This window comes from Staurois parvus, unplaced genomic scaffold, assembly GCF_062004578.1.
Source record: "Staurois parvus isolate SC_StPar_1 unplaced genomic scaffold, SC_StPar_1.0 ptg000538l, whole genome shotgun sequence".
Taxonomy (NCBI): Eukaryota; Metazoa; Chordata; class Amphibia; order Anura; family Ranidae; genus Staurois; species Staurois parvus.
This window is the reverse complement of record NW_028318334.1, coordinates 6,323,377-6,346,152: the sequence shown is the minus strand read 5'-3', so window position 1 is coordinate 6,346,152 and position 22,776 is coordinate 6,323,377. Positions and strand designations below refer to the sequence as shown.

General features: G+C 41.1%; 1 protein-coding gene across 3 annotated transcripts in view; it reads right to left on the bottom strand.

Annotated features, from left to right (window-relative positions):
• The window catches only part of MATN4 (matrilin 4), a 135,515-nt gene that overhangs the window by 69,698 nt on the left and 43,041 nt on the right, over positions 1 to 22,776 (bottom strand). For all 3 annotated transcript variants that reach the window (XM_089690644.1, XM_089690645.1, XM_089690646.1), the window contains exons 2-4: positions 15,090 to 15,195; positions 5,534 to 6,103; positions 1,907 to 2,029 (exon numbers count right to left, since the gene is read on the bottom strand). In XM_089690644.1, coding sequence (XP_089546770.1) covers positions 1,907 to 2,029; positions 5,534 to 6,103; positions 15,090 to 15,162 — 766 coding nt within the window. In that variant the 5' untranslated portion in view covers positions 15,163 to 15,195. The remainder of the gene's footprint in view (positions 1 to 1,906; positions 2,030 to 5,533; positions 6,104 to 15,089; positions 15,196 to 22,776) is intronic.

Here is a 22,776-nt window from a genome sequence, read left to right as displayed (position 1 = left end):
AACTTTTTTTTTAGAACAGCATGGCAACCAGGCAACTGGCATTTTCAAAAGGAGAGACAAGCAATGACTGACTCCATATTCTCCCACAACAGGCTTTCTTTAAAGCCCATATCACAATTCCTAAACATGGAATATCTCAAACCAAACATCAAAAATTCCCTTTCTTTACAGTTTATTTGACCACCTACATCCTGAACATCTGCAGTTCTTATGAGAACTCCTTTCGGCCTTTCGCGTTAACGGGAGCTCTGTTCTAGTTCCCTCTTTATGCTCTGACTTAAGTAAGGAATGTTTATTTAGCTTTACACTGGACATGCAGTCTAAGAGGGAAATCCAGAGGTTGTTGGGACATATGGGTGGTCTATCTGTATATAAAGAAGTCTTCAGGCAAGGTAATGAAGGCAGAACGGTAGCCATTTCTAAAAACTGCAAAATTTAAACAAAAGTATTGCAGTTCACAACAAAGCAATCTCTTGGGTATTGTTGGTGCTCCTTTAGGCTCCATGCACACAAGCATTTGTTTAAGCTCAAAAAATGCTGGATAAGAAAAACCACTGGTAATAGTGTTTTCTTTAGTAGCGTTTAGAAGCATTTAGGAGAATTAGCATTTTATTAGCATTTGTACAGTACATGTAGGAAAAAAAAGCTATTAGGAGCGGTATAGGAGTGTTCAGTGTTTTTTTATGTTGGCAAAACTCTACAAAAACAATTGTTTTCTGCTCATAGATGCTGAAGCTCAAAAAACGCTAATAGCCTGCAGTAGTGTGCATGGACACATAGGAGGACACTGTTTGGTAGATCCTTTACATAATATCTTGGAGGACAACCTAGACCTTTTTTTTTACTTTGCCTTTTTTTTTTATTCCCAATTGTATTTGTTGACAACTTACTGTTGTATTTTTTGTTATGTTCCTTGCTATATTGTGAAATCCTTAAATATTTCAATAAAACATTATGGGGAAAAAAGGGAAAACACTATTTAGCTTCAAGCAGCAGAAAAAAAATGCTAATAGAAGCTTCTAGGACCCTAAAAAAACACTAGTGGGCATAGAACCTAAGAGTCATGTGATCGAATTATTGTAGCTATTCCATAAAATAAAGTTTTTGATCAGGAATGGATCTATTAAGAACATAGTACAGCTTTATAAACCTAAAATGTAGCATACCTAGATTTAGTTTTTTGTCCATACATTTGGAATAGGAAGGTTACATACAAGCAATTGAACTGGTTTACCTAATAAAGTGGTTGACTTTATTAGGTAAACCGGTTCAATTGCTTGGTAACACAAATCAGCCAATCACATGGCAGCAACTCAATGCATTTAGGCATCTAGTTGTGGTGAATACAACTTGCTGAAGTTCAAACTGAGCATCAGAATGGGGCAGAAAAGGGATTTTAGCGACTTTGAATGTGGCATGGTTGTTGGTGCCAGACTGGCTGGTCTGAGTATTTCAAAAACTGCTGATCTGGAATTTTCACGCACAAACATCTCTAGGGTTTACAGTGAATGGTCCAAAAAAGAGAAAATGTCCAGTGAGTGGCAGTTGTGTGGACGAAAATGCCTTGTTGATGTCAGAGGCCAGGGGAGAATGAGCAGACTGGTTCCAGATGATAGAAAGGCAACAATAGCTCATGTCAATATGGACCACAATCTCTGTTTCCAACACCTTGTTGAATCTATGCCACAATCTAAGGCAGTTCTGATGGCAAAAAGGGTGCCAACCCGGTACTAGCAAGGTGTACCTAATAAAGTGTCCGGTGAGTGTATATTTAAATATCTCAGCTCCATTCTTCATCTTCTGTTCCCTTTGCCCATGGGTTTGAAATAGCTTCTACTTTTTCCCATGTATAGATTTTTTTTGACGCCATTCCATAAATACATAACAAAAGGTAGTTTCTACTTACTAGAACATGTCTTTCCATCTGCATTAAGCTTGTAACCGGGGTTACACTGACAGTAGTAGGAGCTGGGAACATTAACACAGATGTGCTGGCATCCATGGTCCATTTCAGTGCACATATCTACACCTGAAAAAGAAGGATAATATTCTTTAAATAAAAGATCATTTACTGTATCTTCATTGAGCTATTGGCTTCTTGTTTTTCTATATTTTATATAATATAATCTGAGACTTTGTGTAACACAAAGGACACATGTTTAGTTCACTAAGGACAAGCCAACAGAACCTAGCATCCCACTGCCACTGGTTCCTACGAAAGTCACAGGTACTTCCCTAAGAACCACTGAAGTCCCTAGGAATCTCCACCCGTTTTAAGTAAAGAGCAAGGATAGCAGTGACATCACTGTCCAAACCTGGCTACTGGCCATATATGAGCAATGATGTCACCACCATACCCACCCCTTCCTTTATATACCTGATGACAGTACAGGGAGCTGTCATTTGGCAATGTGTACCATCTGGATTGTTCGTGTGCAAGGGGCCTTTTTTTTCACCAAATTGGTAGACAGCAGGCATTGTGCTTGAGAATAAATTTACAATGAAGGATATTTTTAATATTTCTTTAATAAAGGACTTGTCAACCATTTTGATGTTTTTATGTGATTTTTTTTTTTTTTGTGAATGAGTAGGGGTACTATGTACCCAATACTCATTCACAAAGGGGGGTCAGTACCTGGGGGTTGTCTTATTTTTAAATTGGGCATCCAGATTCCAATAAGCCCCCTGCCCGCAAACACCCACAACCAATTGGGTTGTGGGGAAGAGGGCCTTGTCCTCATCATTCCTTTTTCAGGAAACTGTCAATCACATGTCATCTGCTCGCAGTTAAACACTTTTTTCCTTAGTAAATGTCAGTGCTCCAGCACTTTCTGTACATCACAAAGATCTGCCTCTTCATAGGCAGGATTAGGACAGCCCCCAAACATGTTATTTATAGGAATTTGACATTTTTTAAGCTTTCATTTCAAGCATTTAAAAAATCCCTGCTCCTGGGTACATTTTTTTAAATGTTTGGGGGATTGATACATACTCCTATACTATTTTGACAGATTTAGGTTCAGCATCCTAACTTGCTCAAACCGAACCCAGAGTAGTTTGGCTCATCACTATACTTCACTAATACTAATCCATAGGAGCCTCCTGCTGCAGGAGAAATTCAAGATAATTGCTTATAAGCGTAAGAGAAAATAAGTGGGATCTCCAGGACATATAATTGGAATTGATGGTGGATGGCAGGTGTAATGTCAGTTACAGTACAATGAACTCCATGCTCTCCTTTCTCAGATATTGCTCTCCAAAAAGTGTGCGGGGAGTACAATAGTATTGTTTGATCAGTGTCTACTTTCTGTCCCTGGTTTTTCCTGGAACTCTTTTTTTTTTTTATATGGGGTGCACGTGATGCTAAGAATTCTAAATCAAAATGCATTCTCGTGTTGCCTGTTCATACTTATGTAATGTAGAAAAGGCAGCTGACACAAACCTTTTCTTGGATTAACTAATCAGACTTCTGTAAGAAAAGCTAGATTTCTGCAAAGACTACATTAGCCATGGTTGGGATGCCAGAGACATGCCAAATACTTTGCTGAATGTAGAAAAGTTTGATGTGAATCTACTGTGTTGATTTCTATACTATTCTTCATGGTCATTAATGGCTTTATGCTTTCTACAGCAATATATTGCAGAAAATTTTTGTAAATGAAAATGTTACATTTTTTAATGCTAACGGCGTCAATATGGTGCCATCAATTGTACATTCACATCAGTCCCTGCCCTCAAGTTGCTTACAATCTAAGGTCCCTAACTCACATTCATACATACACATACTAGGTCCAATTTAGACAGGAGCCAAAAAACCTACGAGCATGTCTTTGGTGTGTGGGAGGAAACCAGAGTACCCGGAGGAAACCCACTCAGGCACAGGGAGAACATGCAAACTCCAGGCTGGTAGTACTGTGGTTGGGATTCAAACCAACTTTCCAATTTCAGTTCCAAACTGCCATGCCCATTATTAGAGGATACGGTGGAAAGAGTTGATCTTGCTTGACCTTTAGCACAGAATAGCTGCAACAGTGGGCCAGAGCTATAAGATGCCAAGCATGGTTCAACCAATAGGCATCCATTCCAAAACATATGATACAAAAATATAACAAATTGGCACCTCAAGTCAACCTGTAGCCAGGCTATGGTCATTCAAATATTGAATTAACATGAATATTTGTAGCAAGCAATAAATGGTTTTAATATATTAAAAAAAATGTCAGGCCTATGGCAATTATTCAAATGTCTATTATTAATAAGATTAAGTTCAGCTACGAATTATTGCAAAGAATGAATAACAACAGTAATTCCAGTTTCAATCATAGACTGTTTGATTTTCTATCTTTTCCAAAGAACACAGCAGGTTTCCAGCTAATGGACAAAATCAATGATGTATAAGGTACAAGCAGACCCACGTTCAGGCTGCAAACTGTACAAACAGTCCCTTTCATTAATGACTGTAGATATACCCTTGTGCTTTCCTTTCTGAGGATGGTAAAAGCTGTATTTGTCCTGTCCATGGACAGAGTGGGTAGACTACTGGTGACGTGATTCAGCAGTTCTTAGTCTGCAACCAATCATGGTTTTATATAATTAGCAGAAATGTGTTCCCTTTATTGCAACTATGACAACAGTACTTTTGCAGACTGGATTTAATTAAAAACCTCATCCATTTGCTCCTGTAAATAGCCAGCTGCCTTATTGGAACTCTTCGTACTGCACATCGTTAAATTACAGGTACCTGTTGCATGTAATATGGCTTCCCAACAAAGTCATTAAAAGAAGCCCCGATTATCTTTTTTTTTGGGTCCCCTGCTGGCACTCCAGGCTCCTCCTCCCTGCCGAATGCCCACAATAGCAAGCCTTTTGTGATGGGGCTTTAGAGTAGGCTTCCTCCTGAGCAGCAGAGCAGCTCCAATCATCCACTTTTGGGTTCCCTGCCAGCGCTCCTGGCTCCCCCACCAACACGTGCCCCCATAACAAGCCACATGCTATAGGGGCACTCATGCTTGCTCACTCCCAAGCTGGCTCTGTGTGTTCATAGATACACAGAGAGCATCTCAGCTCTGCCCCCTTATCACTGGCTGTGGTTGATAGCAGCGGTAGCCAGTGGCTCCCACTGCTGTCTCTGAGCCAATGAGGAGAAAGAGAGTGGCTGCAGTCATGACATTTCTGGAATGAGCTTGGGCTCAGGTGGGTATGGGGGGGGGGGGGGGGGGGCAAGGAGCTGCATGCAAAAGTTTTTTTTTTTTTACCTCAATGCATAGAATGTTAAAAAAACCTTCTGCCCTTAGGTCCACTTTCATGTTAACATGTCCCTTGGAATAATCATGTGATTATAACAACGATAGACAATCCCACCTAACAGTGATTTTGATGAATTTAATCAAATAAGGTGGTACGGTTAATCTACTGAATGGAAGAGGTGAGGATTTGGGACAAGGTTTCAGAAATTCTAGTAATACATACAGGTGACTATTAAACAAAACTTGTAATTCTCAAATCAATTTCTGTAACACATATTTCAACTTACCACAGAGCTTATCCTGAAACTGGATGGCAAAGTGCTCAATGAGATCAAATGTTTCCACATAGAACACATGGTCTTCAAAAGGAGGAGAGGCCATGGCCCTCAGAGAGTTGGCATCTGCTCTCTGTACACCAACTGCATAGATTTCAATCTTGGCTTCCCGCGCCTGTGCAGCTACCTCTGCAACACGATCCTGAGGCCTACCATCGGTTACGATAACAGCAACTCTTGGAACTCTCTGAGACAGTGGTCGTGCTCCTTCTTCTTCCGTAAAAGCAACATTCGTGGCATATTGTATAGCCAGACCGGTCATGGTCCCTTGTGCCAGAGGAATTATGTCATTAATGGCCTTCTGCATTTGGGGCTTTGTAGTGTAAGTCTTAAGAGAAAACACATTTTGCACTTGGCTGGAGTACTGGACTACTCCAATCCTTGTATGGCTAGGTCCAATCTCAAGTGAACTGATCAGGTCAATCATAAATTTTCTCATGCTTTCAAATTCAAAAGAACGAACACTTCTTGAGCTGTCGATGATGAAGACTAGGTCCATGGGGCCAGTCTTACATTTCTGCACTGCAAAAGGTGTAAAAAAATAATACCAGTTATTTATGCGCGCACACACACATATGGTTATTGAAAACTTGTATAGTTACAATTATCTGCTTTTTAAGCTACCTTTTAAATGTAGCACCCTCCTAGTTAGGTGCTAGAATGTGTATAGTTAGGTTTCTCTGTCAGGCTGTCAGGTAAATTCAGTGTGGTATTCTGCTTAACAGAGTGCTGTGATTGATGAGTTAGGTCTGCTCATGATGCTCTGGTGCTGTTGGAGTTTGTTTGAGTTCTGCCCACCTTCAGGAAGCTATGAGAGCCTTCCAGAACATGGGTAGGGGCTAGGGCTAGGCAGATGAGCAGCATGAATATGGATACAGCCCTGGCCAATTGCAGGGGAAGGCAGTCCCATTGCATGCTGGGAGTGGTATTTATATTCTGATAGCACATGGGTGCAGGGTCTTTCCCAGGAGCGGATTGTACCAGCCTAGCTGAAGGCAGGCTACCTCGCCTGGCATTTGCTGCCATGTGGCCTCAGGTGGGTTGACTTGAGGGCCTGATGTTAAAGAGAGCTACCCTGGTTCTTCAGTAAGCTAACTGAGGGGAGTTGTCTGCAAAAACTCTGTCTGATATATCACTGAAGGGTTTTGCTTGGATGATTGGAAGCAGGCTACCATTCTGTCCTTGGGCCTCGTGAGTACTGGCATTTAGGAATTTGGGGATTCTGTGTGCTTGCTACCTCCCCTGTTGTTTGATAGTCAGCGTGGGTCTGGAAAAAGGGAATGCTGTCTAGTGATTTGAAGAGCTTGTCCACATGTTGCTACTGCAAAAGATTTTGCTCAGCTACATTACTATTGGGCTGTCACAGCTTGCCTTAACTGGATTATACCTGAGGAGCTCAGCCCTATAAATACTACTACTGCAAAGGTACTTTGCTCGCTCGTAAAACTACTTGCTGCTATATGTTACAAGGAAGTCTGCTACCTACTGTCAGCCAAGACTTCTACAGTGTTCAACCAAGAGATCAGCTAGATGTGAATAGTTTCTCAGTGTGAATAGTTCTAATTTTGGAGTATCTTACTACATTTCCCAATCCCTATCCCCAGTTCCACAATAAAACTCCAAAACAAACATCCCCTAGACTGGTCATTGAAGACAATGGGTGGAAGTTTGTGAGTGTATTTGACTGTGCCTGGCTGCGGGGTGAAGTAAGGGGAAATCGGGGACCAGGGGCGGACTGACCATTTGGCACTGCCCAAGGGCCCGGAGTCAGTAGGGGGCCCCATGAGATGCCCCTGGTACCTTTTTCATAGGCTTTTTTGAGTTTGGGCAAGGGCACAGGGGCCCCATGATTCCCTATTAGCCGGGGGGCCCCATGAGTTGTCAGTCCGCCCGTGCCTGGTACCTTTTTCATAGGCTTTTTTGAGTTTGGGCAAGGACACAGGGGCCCCATGATCCCCTATTGCCCAGGGGCCCCATGAGTTGTCAGTCCGCCCCTGTCGGGGACATCATATAAGCGGCTCCTTCGGGGGTAGCACTACATAAATTACAGGGCATAACTATAGCAGGTGCAGATTAGCATCTGCTCTTCTGAGTTTGATGTTTGAAGATGTTTTTTTAATATAATTTTCCATCACACAGTCACAAAAAAAAGCACTTCTTTCTTTCTATTTCATTTCTCTTATCTATTTCTATCTATTATCTATCTCTTTTCTACTTTTGAGACAGGTTTTCTAAGCGTAATACTGTGTGAAATCTTTTATTAAAAGGTAATTCCTCCCCAAGGGCTAAACATTCATTATGGGTTTTTCATAACTAATATAAAATCAAGAAGCTGTAGTTTTTGGATCAGGGCATGGTGACTTTTAGTTAAGCTTCTAATTGTAAGCCTTTCTCAACCTTTTCAACACAGAGGAACCCCTGAAATAACTTTCTGGGCTTGGGGAACTCCTGCAAAAAATGACTATATCTACAGCTCATGATACATTAGTGTGATGGTCAGTAGGAAGAATGCTTCTTTCACTTGTGGTCATTGGGAAGAATTATCCCCTTATATATATCTAAAAAGATCAATGGTGTCAGTGGGAACTTATCTGGGAGGCAGAAATTGCTCAATGCTCAAGAAACCCCTAGCAACCTCTGGAGGAACCCTAAGGTTCCATGGAACCCTGATTGAGATTAGAGAATGGTTGAAACTCCTGTCAGTATTTTGTTGTACCTGGGTTGCAAGTTGGGGAAATTTCACATCACTTCTTGTCCCAAAGTTGCACCAGGAAATGAGAGGAAATCTCTACTTGAGGTGGAGAAATTTTCCCCGTAGACAGTTGTCACCAGAACAGGATTCCCCACTGGAAGATTTGCCCTCACCCCTTATTCTGATAACACCTCTAAAAGTTTGGAGAATTTCCCTGGAGGAGACATAGACAGCAATCTAAACTTTGATATGGGTGCAAATCTTTCCCTACTCAATTTAAGACAGTTTGGCTGTACATATACCTTAAATAATAATAGAGCAAAAGTCAGTTTTCCTTTACACACATTCCTTACTTGACATGGCACAAAGCAACTTTAACAAATTCAAAGGCATTGCAGCCTCCATATGATCTACCTCAATGGCCACTAACTTAGGCTAGTCATAGATGGACAGGTGTCTTTCTGAAAATGACTGGTGGGTGGCCAAACATTTATTTATACCCTAACAATACTTCCATCCACCAGGGAGGTGACATGCAGGACGCCAGGTCACATAGTAAGAGCTGGGGTAATTATGCATTTAAAAATTGGAAAGATTATCAAACTGGCACCTATACTTTTTCTTGGTGGGGTTTCACTCTAAAGCAGTTGTCTCCAAACTGTGGCCTGAGGGCCAGATGTGGCGCTTCGCCTGCCTTTATCTGGCACTTGGGGCACTTTTCCTCCAACTGACACCAATGATGCAGCACCAATACCCCCTAATAACAATATCAAGGAGAAGAATAGTGCTCCATTGATGGTAACAAAGGGGCACTATCTTCCCATTAAAACCAATGATGAGGCATTGATGTCGGGGCATTTTCTACTCTCACTGGCCACAGTCCGGTCCCCCTAAAACATGAAGAACAGTAAACTGGCCCTTTGCTTAGAAAGTTTGGAGATCCTTGCTCTTAAGCACCAGAAATCTAAAGAGCCTAAAGAAACTCTAAAGAGGTACACAACACCAACTAAAGCTGTCAGAATACGTCTCAGCAAGGAGGATTCCTCCATTCATTTTGTTTGTGTGGATGGAGAAATCTATTACTTTTTTTCTCATTCACCTTCACATTTTCTTGATGGAGTTGTACTCTAAAGCACCAGAAACCTAAACAAAGTCTAAAGAACCTGAAAGCACCAAATAAAGCTATCAGAATACAATGTCTCAGTGGGGAGAATTCCTCCATTCACCTTTTTTGGTGTGAATGGAGGAATCTGTTGTCCGCTGGCTGAACGAAAAAGTAACAGTCTATCGCCAGCTTATGTGTTACATTTTGGATTTTTTTCCAAAAATGTGTTTGATCCTATTAAGAAGTGGTAATCAAAACATATTCCTTTCCTGCTCTGACCAGGTACAGAGTTAAAACCTTCACCAAAGTTGTAATATTCTGCAAGGAACCATCTTGACTAATTTCCAACACTTTATAGGCTACATTATAAAATGTATTAGGAGAGCAAAACAAATGCTATCACCAAGCTCTTTCTCTTTTGATGTGTCCTCATAAAATTGAGCCTTACAATGTATGGAGTAAGATTTCATTTCATGGGGCTTTATTTCAATGGAAATTGTGTATCAGGGAAAATTTGAGAAAAAATAACTGTTTGATTAATTTAATAACAATTGTGTTCAGCAATCCATACTAAATCTTAAATTAGCGTTAATTAATCCAACCTAAACTGCAGAAAGTTGATTTAGCCTGTTTTTCACAGATCACTGCACAGTATTACCATTTGTCCAATCTTCAAACACACTAAAATTTCAATATTGTCCATCTTTAATGCCACTTAGGGGGTCTATGTATGTATATTTTCACCCAGGATTCGCACAACTTTCACACAATTCTCTAATTGGATTCAACTGCAATCCTGAGTGGAAAAAAAGTATAACTAGACCCCTTAAAGTATTTTGCTGAATATGAATATGTCTACATTATATCTTAATGTCCATCATTAAGATATAATGTTGTGAATGTTTCTTTTTGTTTAACCTTATGTATTTTATATATATAATATCTTGTATTTTTATTTCCAAAAATAGTTCTTCATTGCATGTTTACCTGTCTATTCTTAACTGCTGTGTTGACAAACATAATGGTTGCTTACAGAGCTCAGTAGTTCAAGCTGAAATGTACACACAGCTGAATTAGTCAGAGTGGTAACTCTTTCTCCTTTTCGTAACCTGCTTCCCTATCTAGACAGGGCTGTATAGCATTTCAAAGTCAAAAGTAAACAGTTTCTGTGCATGAAGTACTTTCAAAATTGGTGCGATTCTGACGGAGTTGGAATCACACCGTTATGACCTCTTTCATTGGAAACATTAGGGTGCAGCTTCTCACGTAATTTGAAACTATCAGCTCATGTGGCCAGGGACTAAAACTGAACTGGAGACAAACAAAAACACAGATGAAATACATATATAGTTGAATGAGGATGGCAAGGCGGCTGCTCAATAATTTTTAATTAAAAAGTGAACTACCCTCTTTACAAATGGATTTCATTCTGAATTTATTAGACTTTGCCATGTCACACAATTTTTGCTGATTGAACGGACAATTCTATTTACAAAATAAAGGTGTAGCTAAGGGCGCTAAGTTCGCTCCTAGTTTGGCTAATCTTTTTATGTCCAGGTGGGAATTAGATGCCATTTATACCAACATGCATGAAAATCTACTCTTGTTTAAGAGATATATAGATGATATTTTAATTTTATGGAGAGGTGGTGAAATATCTCTAAAGGAATATAAGTCCTATCTGAACGATAATAATCATAATATAGACTTTACATATACTTATAGTAAATCAGAAGTTAATTTTTTGGATCTTAATTTGAAGATAGTCAGTGGTGAAATATACACTAAATCTTTTTTTAAAAGTTCAGACAGGAATAGCTATATCTCCCTAAATAGCTGTCACCATCTGTCATGGCTCAAAAATGTCCCAAAAGGATAGTTTTTGAGAATGAGACATAATTGCATAAATTATGATGATTTTATACAACAGTCCTTAACCACTTGCCTACCAGGCACTTATACCCCCTTATTTACCAGGCCAATTTTCAGCTTTCAGCGCTGCCGCACTTTGATTGACAATTGCGCGGTCATGCAACATTGTACCCATATGAAATTTTGATCATTTTTTTCTCACAAATAGAGCTTTCTTTTGGTGGTATTTAATCGCCACTGGGCACTTTACTTTTTGCGCTATAAATAAAAAATTGCCAAAAATTAAAAAAAAAAAAAAAAGTTTCTTTGTTTCTATTATAAAATTTTTCAAACAGGTAATTTTTCTCCTTCGCTGATGTGCGTTAATGAGGCAGCACTGATGGGCACTGATAGGCGGCACTGATGGGCACTGATAGGCAGCACTAAAGGGCACTGATAGGCAGTACTAATGAGGTGGCACGGATAGGCGGCACTGATAGACAGCACTAATGAGGTGTCACAGATAGGCGGCACTAATATGCAGCACTGATAGGCGGCACTGATAGGTGACACTGATGATGGGTACTGATAGACGGCACTGACTGGCATCACTGCTGGGCACTGACTGGCGGCACTGACTGGCACAACCCCTGGGCACTGACTGGTGGCACTGACTGGCAGCACTGCTGGGCTGCACTGGTGGGTGGCACTGGTGGGCAGCACTGGTGGGTGGGCACAGGTGGGTGGCACTGGTGGGCACAGGTGGGTGGGCACAGGTGGGTGGCACTGCTGGGCACAGGTAGGTGGCACTTCTGGGCACAGGTGTGTGAAATTGCAGAGTGGCACAGGTGGGTGCACTGCTGGGCACAGGTGGGTGCACTGCTGGGCACAGGTGGGTGATCTGCTGGGCACAGGTGGGCGGATCTAGTGGGCGCACTGCAGGGCACAGGTGGGCGGAACTTGCGGGTGGCACTGCTGGGCACCGATCATCAGGGCACTGATCATCAGTGCCCTGATGATCGGTGCCGATCCCCGCTCTGACAACTGCCGGTTCTCGGCAGTACTTTCCTCACGATCTGACAGCGTGAGGAAAGTGCAGCCGAGAACCGGCACTTGCATTTCCCTCTGATCAGCGTGTCATTGGACACCGCTGATCAGGTGGTAAAAGGCTGCTGTGATTGGCCTTTTACCACATCACGTGATCAGCTGTGTCCGTAGGACACAGCGATCATGGAGATCGCCGGGTGCGCGCCCCCTGGGGCACGCAGGAGAGCGCGTTCTGGGGGGATGTCATATGACGTCCACTCAGAACTGGCCGGCCGCAGTGAAGCCGTCATTCGGCTATCTGCAGTCGGCAACAAGTTAATATTGAAGGAGAGGTTTCTAGAGAAGGGTTATAATCCAGATACCCTAAATCAGACCATTAAGGAAGTTGCTGATATTGATAGAGGTTCATTATTGGTCCCTAATACCAGAAATAGAGGTGCTATTAAACCTTTGTGTCCTTTGATCACCAATTTTTCAAGCCAATACTCACAATTAGAAAAGTCATGCAAAAAAGATGGAGTTTATTACAAGCAGATCCTGTTTTAAATAAAGTGTTACCAGCCAGACCAGAAATTGTTTTCAGGAGGGTGCTGAATCTCCGAGATCGTCTAGCTCCTAACATCATTAACCCTCTCAAAAATTTTTAATTTTGTAAAGAATTATTAGGTTTTTATCCTTGCAATAAGTGTGTCATATGTAAACTGGATGGTAAGAGGAAGAAATTTTTTTTTTAATTTCTCCTCATCCATCACTCACAAACAATACCAGTTAGATAAATTAATTTCTTGTGAAACCAGGTATGTTGTTTATCTGTTAGAATGTCCTTGCCACAAACAATATGTGGGAAGAACTACTAGGCAGCACTCATATTTGGCACTGATAGGCAGCACTGATAGGTGGCAATGATAGGCGGCACTGACTGGCACTGATAGGTGGCACTGACTGGCATTGATAGGTGGCACTGACTGGCACTGATGGGTGACACTGAAAGCCAGCTCAGATGGGCACTGATATGTGGCATTGATGTGGCATTGATGGGCACTGAAATGTGGCACTGATGTGGCACTGATGGGCACTGGCAGATGGCATGGATGAGCACTGACAGGTGGCGCTGCTCGGGCTACACAGATCATCAGGGCACACTGATCACCAGTGCTCTGATGATCTGTGTACATGTCCCCTCCAAGGAATGCTGATTACCGGCTCTCCTCACGAGCGTGACAGCTCGTGGGGAGAGAAATGCAGATAACCGGCATCTCCCTGTTTACATGTGATCAGCTGTGATTGGACACAGCTGATCACATGACCGAGCCGACATCTTTGGCTCTTTCCGTGGATCGGTGATCCGCTGTGTCCTAGGGACACAGCGCACCGCCGATCGCCGTGCCCTGGGAGCTGCACATGCGCGGTTAGAATGGGAGGATGTCATATGATGTCCTCCCAGAACAAGAGAACCACTTTGCGTCCGTCATATTACTATATGGCGGGCGGGAGGTGGTTAATATGGCTCCGGGCGGGATATGACGCTATTAAGATGGCGCCCAAACCGGAAGTTGTTCTTGATGCATTCCACATCACCCAGAGGTGACGTCATTAAGATGGTGCCGATCCAGTAACTGACACCTGAATGCAAGTTACACAGATTGCACATGGACTATTTTAGATGAGAGAATTGCACTTTTTTGTCTTCGCTCCTGATGATGCGTGTTTGCGTGAAACGGCTGTAGAGAAAGATTGCCTTGTGATATGCCAGAGGTCCTGCAGCCATTCTCTTGCTGAGTCTGGCAGCTGAACATAGAGTGTTTTAAAGAGCTATTGGTTCACCTGGAGTATTTTTTTTTGGAGAAGAGCTTCATTGTCTATAAAACTGCATTGCTGTTCTATTTATTTAGACAGCAATTGGATCTGGTGAGTGTGCATTTAAACTAAGGTGGAGGTCAAACATCACTAATGTCAACATATGAAGATAAATTACAGAGGAGAAGATTGTCCTTGAATTACTGTGATAATATTTAGACTGTTCACTCCTTTTGATTCACTTAATTGTCATGTGTGTTGTGGTTTATTTTCATCTATTTTTGTATTTATATATATTTCATAAGAGCTGCAAACTGTTATAATTGTATCATTTTGGTGTTTTTGTGTATACACTTTTTGCTAGAAGCTAATTATTATCACTGAGTGCTGACTTTGTTATTTTATTGTCATATATAGTTGAATGGTTTTAGCTGCAGAAAGATTTGTATTTCTGTCTGTTTTGGAACCCTGAGGCCAGCAGGGTGCTATTGATTGGGGGTGCTATTGATGTCATAGTCATGAGACAGGCCTCTTCTCCAATCAAACTGTAGCATGCATTTTATAAATGGGCTATAAAAATAAAGGCAGTGGAGCGGAATAACCTAGCAAAGTGTGAATAGCGAGAGTAAGGGGTAATCGTTATCCTGTGAGGCACAACCAGCAATAAATAGAGATTCTAACCCTTTCCTTATTCCATCTGAAATGAAACGATGATCTAGAATTCAAATTTTTTTCCCCAGCGAGACAATATTAAATCATGCTTTATTAAGGTTTTCAGCCTTCCTTTGGATCAACTGTGGGTATAGGGTTCTGTATATGGGGGTTTTCTATTTTTTTTTTTTTTATATTGGTTGAACTAGATGGACTTTTTCAAACCTGGCTATGTAATTTAACAAATTTATAATGAATATATATATATATACACTGTATATACATTTATACAGTATTTTGTACTGCTTTGTACATTTCTATATAACCAGTGATGTTTTTGAAATCTTGGAAGTTCAAATACTTACATTCAGTTTGTGGTCTTGCCTTCAGTTGAGTTATGAGGACGAGAAGTAGTGTGGAGATATACAGCAGCTTCATCTTTCAAGGTGTAGATATCGTTATATTGATTGACTATGGGGAAAAACAATATAACACAGTGTTACCATTTATTGGAATAGCATCTACATGTAGGTTTTAGATTTTATTACAATTTGTATTAAGAACAACATTTTCCATGTTTAATAATGATCTATATTTGTCTATAGATAGTACTAATCTACCCAAAATCGACACTTCAGTAATATACAAACTGTGGGGGACATAGCCACCTGCTGGTCTCCATCTTTTTTAATCTCCAGTGATGAGTAGAATTGAGCTTGAACATATCTCTAACTTGAGCTCCTAACTCGCAGTTTTTTGTACTCCAACGAACCGCTGACCAGGTCTTTTCCCACCCCACAGCTCAGAAGTCCAAACAGCTTATTGGAGTACTGGCAAGCAAGAGTTCGGAGTTTGGGTTGGAGATGAGTTTGGAGGATGCCTGAGCTCATCTCTACTCATCACTGGAGACTAAAAAAGACAAAGGAGTTTTTCTGATACCCTTTCCTTCCAGAGGTTCTTGGAAGTTCATGTGGCACATGAGGTCCCCTTTTCTGGAAATTTTTTTATAATGCAGAGAGTGTTGCTGACTTGATGTGGCTGTGGTGAGACCTCCTTGGGGATAATGTCCAGAGTTTTCTTTGATGATTTACATCAAGCATTCTTTTGCTAAGAGGCCTGAGGTTATCCTGTGGCAGAGAAGTGGTACTACAGGGGGCAGCACCAGAAAGGAGTTCAGTATTGCAGCTGCAGTTGCATTTTTGTTTTTTTCATTCTGGCAGAGGGCCCAATTGGAAAAAAAATGCTGCAACTACTGTTGCAGCCAGCTCCTGACTTCTGGTAGTGGGCCAACAATGCTGCCATTGCTGCACTGAAATCCCAAATAGTTTTGTGAATCTTGTCTCCCCAGCTGGACTATAGAAAACCTCCCAAGCATTCTCCTATAACATTTGACCATCACATCCTCCTGTTACATCTGCCTGATATTTCTTCTGACAGTGAAATCAGCTCATGTTAGGAGCTCACTTACAGGCAGCATTTCTAAGGGCCAATTGCAGTGCAAGAAATGCATATGGAGATGTGCACAGGTGTTAATGGCACCCCAATACATATAGCAAATACAAGTGAATTGTGGCCACCAAAATGATTGTTACCACAGTACCATGCGGTTTGGTGCAGTGCAATTTTAAACATCATGCCTGCCATGCCTTTTGAAAATTATTGTGGGTTTGGCAGCCCATTGAAATAAATGGGCTGTCAAAAATGCATTGCACGGGAATGCACAAAAATGCCTGTGCAGGAATGCGCATGTTGTTGTTTGAACCTGCCCTCAAAACACATGACATGGGAAATGTTTATGAATATTTTTCTTTCAGTGGATTTTTGCATCTGATAAAATCTGAATAACTCAAAGCTGTCAGTCAAAGCTATGATAACGTGGAAAGGATTTAGCTGGCCTACTTCTTTTGCTGTTTTTAGATCCCATTCAAATTTTTTTTGGCTGAACAAGCAAAAAAAAAAAGTTTCCACAAATAAATGCAAACAATTATAAATAAGGATCTCTAAAACCATGAAAACTGAATCTGTTTTTCTTTTAAATCCTAAAAAATATAAAGATTATTCAATATATGATTTTATCTTGCTGACTTAATCACATTGAATGGTGTTTTGACTTTCGTCCAGTTTTCAGATAAAATCTGCAAAGTTAGCTTTTCATTTTGAATGGCCCGGGTCCAGCAAATGTATGTCCTACTGGTATATATACATATATCCATATATACTTGGCAACTCATTTTCATCGATCAACAAAGAGGCTTCTGTGTATTTAGACAGAATTCCCCTGTCTGATTCAAGCAGAAATCACTGACAGTGTTTTCTCTGACATGGTTATTTCAGAATTTGGCTCCTGCCTGAAATGTGATCTACACCTAAGCCAGAACACACGTTTCATAGATTTACAAAGGCTGTGAAATCTAAGGAACCCATATATGAAGACAGATCGATGAATGATCCAAACAATTTTAATGCAATCTGGAGACAATCTGTCTGCTACTGACCATCAGCACATCATTAGCTAGGAATAACATTGGAAAATGTCTCTTGATTAAAGAAAACCTGTAATGGTTACATAAGGAGGCTGTCATTGCTGGTCTCTTGAAAATAAGAGCTCCCTGGCTTCCATGCTGGTCCAATGGCTTTAGCATATGGTCAATGACTGCCAAGGTACCCTTGCATCTCAGTGATCACCACTGTACCTGTGCACTTGTGCACTGACCGCCATTTCACCTATGTACTTATCCATTGACCACTACATCTGTGCACTTCTCTGCTGACCACCACCACACCTTTGCACTTCTCCATTGACCACCACTACACCTGTGCACTTCTCTACTGACCACCACCCCACCTGTGCATTTCTCCATTGACCACCACTACACTTTTGCACATCTCTACTGACCACCATCACACCTGTGCATTTCTCGATTGACTACCTCTACACCTGTGCTCTTCTCAACCAACCACCACCGCACCTGTGCATTCACCAGTTGACCACCACTACACCTGTGCACTTCTCTACTGACCACCACTGCACCTGTGCATTTCTCCATTTACCTCCACTACACCTGTGCACTTCTCTACCGACCACAACCATACCTGTGCATTTCTCTATTGACCACCACTACACCTGTGCACTTCTCTAGTGACCACCACCCCACCTGTGCATTTCTCCATTGACCACCACTGCACCTGTGCACTTGTCTACTGACCACCACCACACCTGTGCATTTCTCCATTGACCATCACTACACCTGTTCACTTTTCTACTGACCAACACCTCACCAGTGCATTTCTCCCTTGACCACCACTACACCTGTGCTCTTCTCTACTGACCACCAGCACACGTGGATTTCTTCATTGACTGTCTCTGCACATATGCACTTCTACATTGGCTACCACTAAATCTTATTTAGGTCCTCAGCCCAGCAACTACTGAGGCCCAAACTGCAAATCTTTTCACACATCTCACACTAGCTGCCTCCCAAGGGCAGCAGCCCCAGGAGAACTGGAACCCTCTCTGAAGAGGAAAGAACACTTTGAAGGCCCTTTGTCCAGTATAGATTTTGAGGGGAACCCCACACCATTTAAAAAGAAAATGGCGTGGGGTCATCCCCAAATTCCATACAAGACCCTTAGGTCTTACCCACACGAAAAAAATAAAAAACAGCTGCCTGCCGAACATGACGTGTCTTGTACAGGGAAACACACCGAATGACAGGTGTACATAAGGGCGGGGTCACCCAGTGACATCACTGGATGACCCCGCCCCATGTCTATGTGTGATTGGGCAAGTGTCTTTCCATAGGACACGCCACTTGCCATTTGACAAGTAGATATGGGGGTCACCCGACGACATCACAAGGGGGGGCAGGATCTGGGGGCCCCCTTGTTAAAGGGGTTTCCAGATTCCGATAAGCACCTCACCGGCAGACCCCGACAACCATCTCTCATGGTTGTGGGGAAGAGGCCCTTATCCCCATAAACATGTAGACAAGGTGCTTTGGAAGGGAGCCTCCCTCCCCCAAGGCACCCCCCCATGTTGAGGGCATGTGGCCTGGTATGGTTCAGGAGGGGGGGTGCTCTCTGCTGCCCCTCTTTCCTGGCCTGCAGGGCTGCATGCTCGAATAAAGGTCTGGTATGGATTGGGGGGGGGGGACCCTATGCTGTTTTGCTTGATTTTTTAACTGGGAGTTGTTTTGTTTACATTCTGCTGACTGTGGGGAATCAGCACAGCAGATCCGTCATGGTTGTTAAGGACAAGGTAGCTGCCTGGTCCTTAACAACCACAGCTATTCACAATGAATTTGGATTATTATTGAAAGAAATTGAAAATTACATTACCCAAATGAAACGAATGAACAAATGCATTCATTTTTTGGTTCTGACTTTTTTCAGATTGATTGCCATTTATTTCTATGTCTATTTGGAAATTCGGATGCGTCCGAATCTCCAAAAATGAAATTTTCATCCCAAAAACAAATGTAAACGAACCATAAATAAAAGGCAGATCCTTGCTCCTCTGACTACAGTGAAGCCAAAAACGAAATTTAGCTTAACAGAGGCAGGATGCTACCAATATATGGTATATCAATTTTTAAGGAATTCTGTATCCATCCTGTTCAATAAACTGGCATAATGTTGCTACTACAAACACAAACTGGTATCATACGTTCACACCTGTGATTATCTTCTTAAACTAATTTTTCTTTGATGAAGGTTTCTCTTTGAAATTGGGAATGCAAGCATAGAAACAAAGAAATAAATGGTTGTTTGCAACACTGAACACAGCATTTCCTGTATTTCTGTTCCACCAAACCAAATACGGTCTCCTTCTTGCCATGACAATTCACGTGTGTGCACATGGTTCTCAATAGTATGTCTCATGTGAATGAACTGCGCTAAGGTTAAGTTAATACCAAGACTAAACACTGCAAAATGAGCCCAGTGTGTCCCACAAAAGGAAATAAAGAACACATTTCCAGCTCAATACGTTTATTTAAAGCAAGGTGAATAGTACATCACATATTTTGCTTCCATTGAGATGACAAGCAATATTATTTTATGTAAAAAAAAAAACTTTAAAGCAGTTTAGCAGTATCATATTTTGGTTAAAATTCAGATGCTAATGCAGATACCCAACATCAGACTATGCAGTCCTTATATACAGAAATATTCAACTGTGCACATGGACTAACTACTACCATAGGGATCTGACAGAGATTTATACCTTACATTAGGTGGGATTTTTAAGGCAACCTTAAAATATATAAAGCAGACAAATTTTTCAAAGAAATTTGACATTTTATTTAACACATCAGTACATATTTCCCCATAGAATATAACAATTCTTGAAAGCATACTTGCTTGACAATATTAGTAATTATTGCATAGAAAAATTAGCGATATCTCTTGAAGCTGATATTCATCTTGCAACCTAATTTTAGGGAACTACAAGTGCATTCTGCTTATATCCAACGTGCTTCAAATACTTTAATGCAGATTCTTCCTCAGGGAAGGGATACCGCTCTACAACAACAATTGTCAATAGTTACACTTTCTGTGCATATTATTTCTGATCCAAAGACTGGAAAACCAGCTGTTACAAGTTTTACATACCAGTCAAACTGAGAATGCTTAGCTGTGCTTTTGGAGAATGACCCCCCCCCCCTCTCATTAAAGTATTCAAAGCGTGTTGGATATAGGCTGAATGCACTTGTAATTCCCTTAAACGAGGTTGCAAGATGAATATCAGCTTTAAGAGATATCGCTCATTTTTTTATGCAATAATTACTAATATTGTCAAGCAAGTATGTTTTCAAGAATTGTTATATTCTATGGGGAAATATGTTCTGCTGTGTTAAATAAGATGTCAAATTTCTTTTAAAAAATTGTCTGATTTATATATTTTAAGGTTGCCTTAAAAATCCCACCAAATGTAAGGTATAAATCTCGTCAGAAAAATAGTGATGATGGCAACCACACCCTAGGTTATACTGGATGACTCTTATCACCATAGGGATCTATTACATTTATTTCTACTGAGCAAATTAACTTTGGCCTGTTCGCAATCACTTAACCATTAGCCGCCCAGCCTATAGCCGTTTGGCGGTGGCAAATATGCTTCACCATTCCGGGTGCACGCCATTTGGCGTGCTCCCGCACATGCGCAGTTTGCACGGTTGCAGAGCCGCGCAGCGGAGCGATCTGTCACCGGCCGTGTACCTCGGACACGGCCGATGACAGATCTGAGTACCGGCCCCTGTTGCCGGTGCCATGTGACCTGCTGTGACCAATCACAGCAGGTCACATGACAGTTGTATACAATGGATGGCTTCATTCATGCCATCCATTATATTCTAGTGCCTAGCTGTGAATGGTCACAGCAGGTCACATGCACATGTCATGTGATTAGCTATGGCTAAATCACAGCTAAGCACAAAAAAAAAAAAAAAAAAAAAAACAGAATGAATCGATGTCATTCAGGCAAATGCTTGCTTATAGCAAAGTAATTCTTTGCTATAAGCAAATTGTGTAAAAAAAAAAAAAAAAATACTGATTACTTTGGTCATAGTAAAATATGAAAAAAAATCTTAAAAAAAATAAAAAAAAAGTAATAAAAAATTAAAAATAATAAAAAAATAAAAAAAAAATATTTTTTTTTTCATACTGTCACCAGTCAGTGTCCCTGTTCACCGCCATGCCAGTTATATGATGACGCTGTACTGCACTGGTGACAGTATGTAAAAAAAAAATAGTGAAAATAATTTTTTTAATTTTTTTAATTTTCCGAAAGATTATGACAAAAAAAATACAACTTCAAAAAACGCGCCATGCCTCTTATGAAGTACGTCCGACTGTCTACTCTGCAAAAAGGGGTCATTTGGGGGATATCTGTATTGTTCTGACATTCTTGGACCTCAAGAAATTAGATTGGCTGTCAGTACTTCAGGATTGATCAATTTTCAGATCTATACCATAGTTTGTGAACTCTATAACTTTCCTACAAACTAAAAAATACATCCTAATTTGGGTTATTTTCACCAACCACATGTAGCAGAATACATCTTGGCCTAAATTTATGAAGAACAATTATTTATTTACAAACTTTTATAACAGAAACAAAGAAAAACGTGTTTTTTTTCAAAATTGTCGGTCTTTTTTTGTTAATTTAGCAAAAAATAAAAACCCCAGTGATGATTAAATGATTGGGTACAATGTTGTATGACCGCGCAATTGTCATTCAAAGTGTGAGAGCGCTGAAACGTGAAAAATGGCCTGGGCAGGAAGGTGTAAAATTGCCCGGTATTGAAATGGTTAATGTAAAACACATCAGAGTCAGCGATCTAGAATCACTATCCTGTGATGCCATTTAGGTCAGAGGTCCAGCTCCTTTTTTCTGGTGTTAGATGTTCTCAGGCTGACGTCCATCATTTGAGCCCCGTTTGTTCTGGACTCACTCATCCTGTTACTGGACAGTGAAAAGGATAATCAGCACAACAATAAACTCATCTTTCGCTAAGAGGTGAGGTCCAGGTTCACTGCTACCATGGTTTTGATGCGAATCCAGCTCTGTTCAAGGATCTCATTCCCAGAAAAAATATAAATAATATTATTAATATAAACATATATAATAATAATGGCTCTCTATAGCACATGTGCCAAACACGAGGTCTGCTGGGCATTTCATCTCTCCTGCAGCTGCAGCACCCCCACCTCGTCTTAGCAGTTGGCATCAGGGAGGAGGACAATACTCCTCCTACAGTTCCTGTGCCTCTCTGTGGCACCTCCTCGTCTCTCCTGTTCTCAGATTTCTGCAGTCTCTGGAAGTTGACTCCAGACCTCTGGTCCTCCTCTATACCCTGAATTTTCTGCTTCCCATCTCCACCCCCAGCTTCTTCCTGGCAGCAGCATAAGGCAAAGGGGGTGCACTATGTAAGGGGTAGGAATGCACTGGAAATCTAGTTTTACAGATAAAACTGGCCCTTTGAGGGCAACCATAATGTTGATGTGGCCCACAATGAAATTGAGTTTGACACCCTGCTCTATAGGCTCTCT